We start from the raw sequence: 791 nt of genomic DNA, 5'->3' as shown, positions 1-791 counted from the left end.
GTGCTTGTACTGCCGTAGCTGCTGCATCTGGGATTCGGCTGTGTCCGTTGCAGCACACGGCGAGTGTGTAGCAGCAAGCTGCCGCTGTCTCTGCTTCTGCTGCTCCAGCTGTTCCTGCTACTGCTGCTAGTGTCAATGCTGCTGCTGCTGCTGCTGCTGCTGCTGCTGCTGCTGCAGACACTGCTGTGATTCAGCAGGGCCGGCTGCACGAGACGAAGCAGCGGCAGCCAGACCTGAGCGCGAAGAGCTTGCTGTCGATGGTGCAGTTTGGGGCGGAGCATATATTCAAGCCCGCGGGGAAAAACGACCTCACTGAAGAAGAACTAGACGCTATACTCGCCAGGTTATCATATAATATTATTTTTTTTTTTTTAATTTATTTAATTTATATTATATATATTATATATATTTATGTATATATTATATATATATTATATATAATGTAATTACTTTTTTTCTCTTTATAGAGATAGTTTATTTGTTTTTGTTTTTTTGTTTAAGCAGACAGTTGAGGCGTTTGTGATGCAAACAGAAAATACAAACAAACATACATTCTGCTGCTGCTGTTGCTGCTGCTGCTGCTGCTGCTGCTGTTGCTGTTGCTGCTGCTGTTGCAGAGGTCAAGAGCGTACAGAGCAGATGCAGGCGATGCTGCAGCAGCAGGTGCGTCGTTCTTTATTGGATTTCAGCAGCAGCAGCAGCAGCAGCAGCAGTTTGTATGAAGCCGACGATCTATGTTACCCCGAAGAGAGAAAAGCAGCAGACAGAGAGGCGTGGCTGTCTCTCGCCCA

The 791-nt window shown here is 46.5% G+C and overlaps 1 protein-coding gene across 1 annotated transcript in view; it reads left to right on the top strand.

Annotated features, from left to right (window-relative positions):
- Positions 1–639: 639 nt before the first annotated feature.
- The window catches only part of EMH_0080790 (uncharacterized protein), a gene marked incomplete at both ends in the record, with an annotated part of 818 nt that continues 666 nt past the window's right edge, over positions 640–791 (top strand). Inside the window, one exon of the mRNA XM_013500877.1 lies at positions 640–791. Within this exon, the coding sequence (XP_013356331.1) occupies positions 640–791 (152 nt within the window).

This window comes from Eimeria mitis, genomic scaffold, assembly GCF_000499745.2.
Source record: "Eimeria mitis Houghton genomic scaffold, Emh_scaff6, whole genome shotgun sequence".
NCBI lineage: Eukaryota > Apicomplexa > Conoidasida > Eucoccidiorida > Eimeriidae > Eimeria > Eimeria mitis.
Note: the sequence above shows the minus strand (reverse complement) of the source record. Positions and strands in the feature narration are given on the sequence as shown.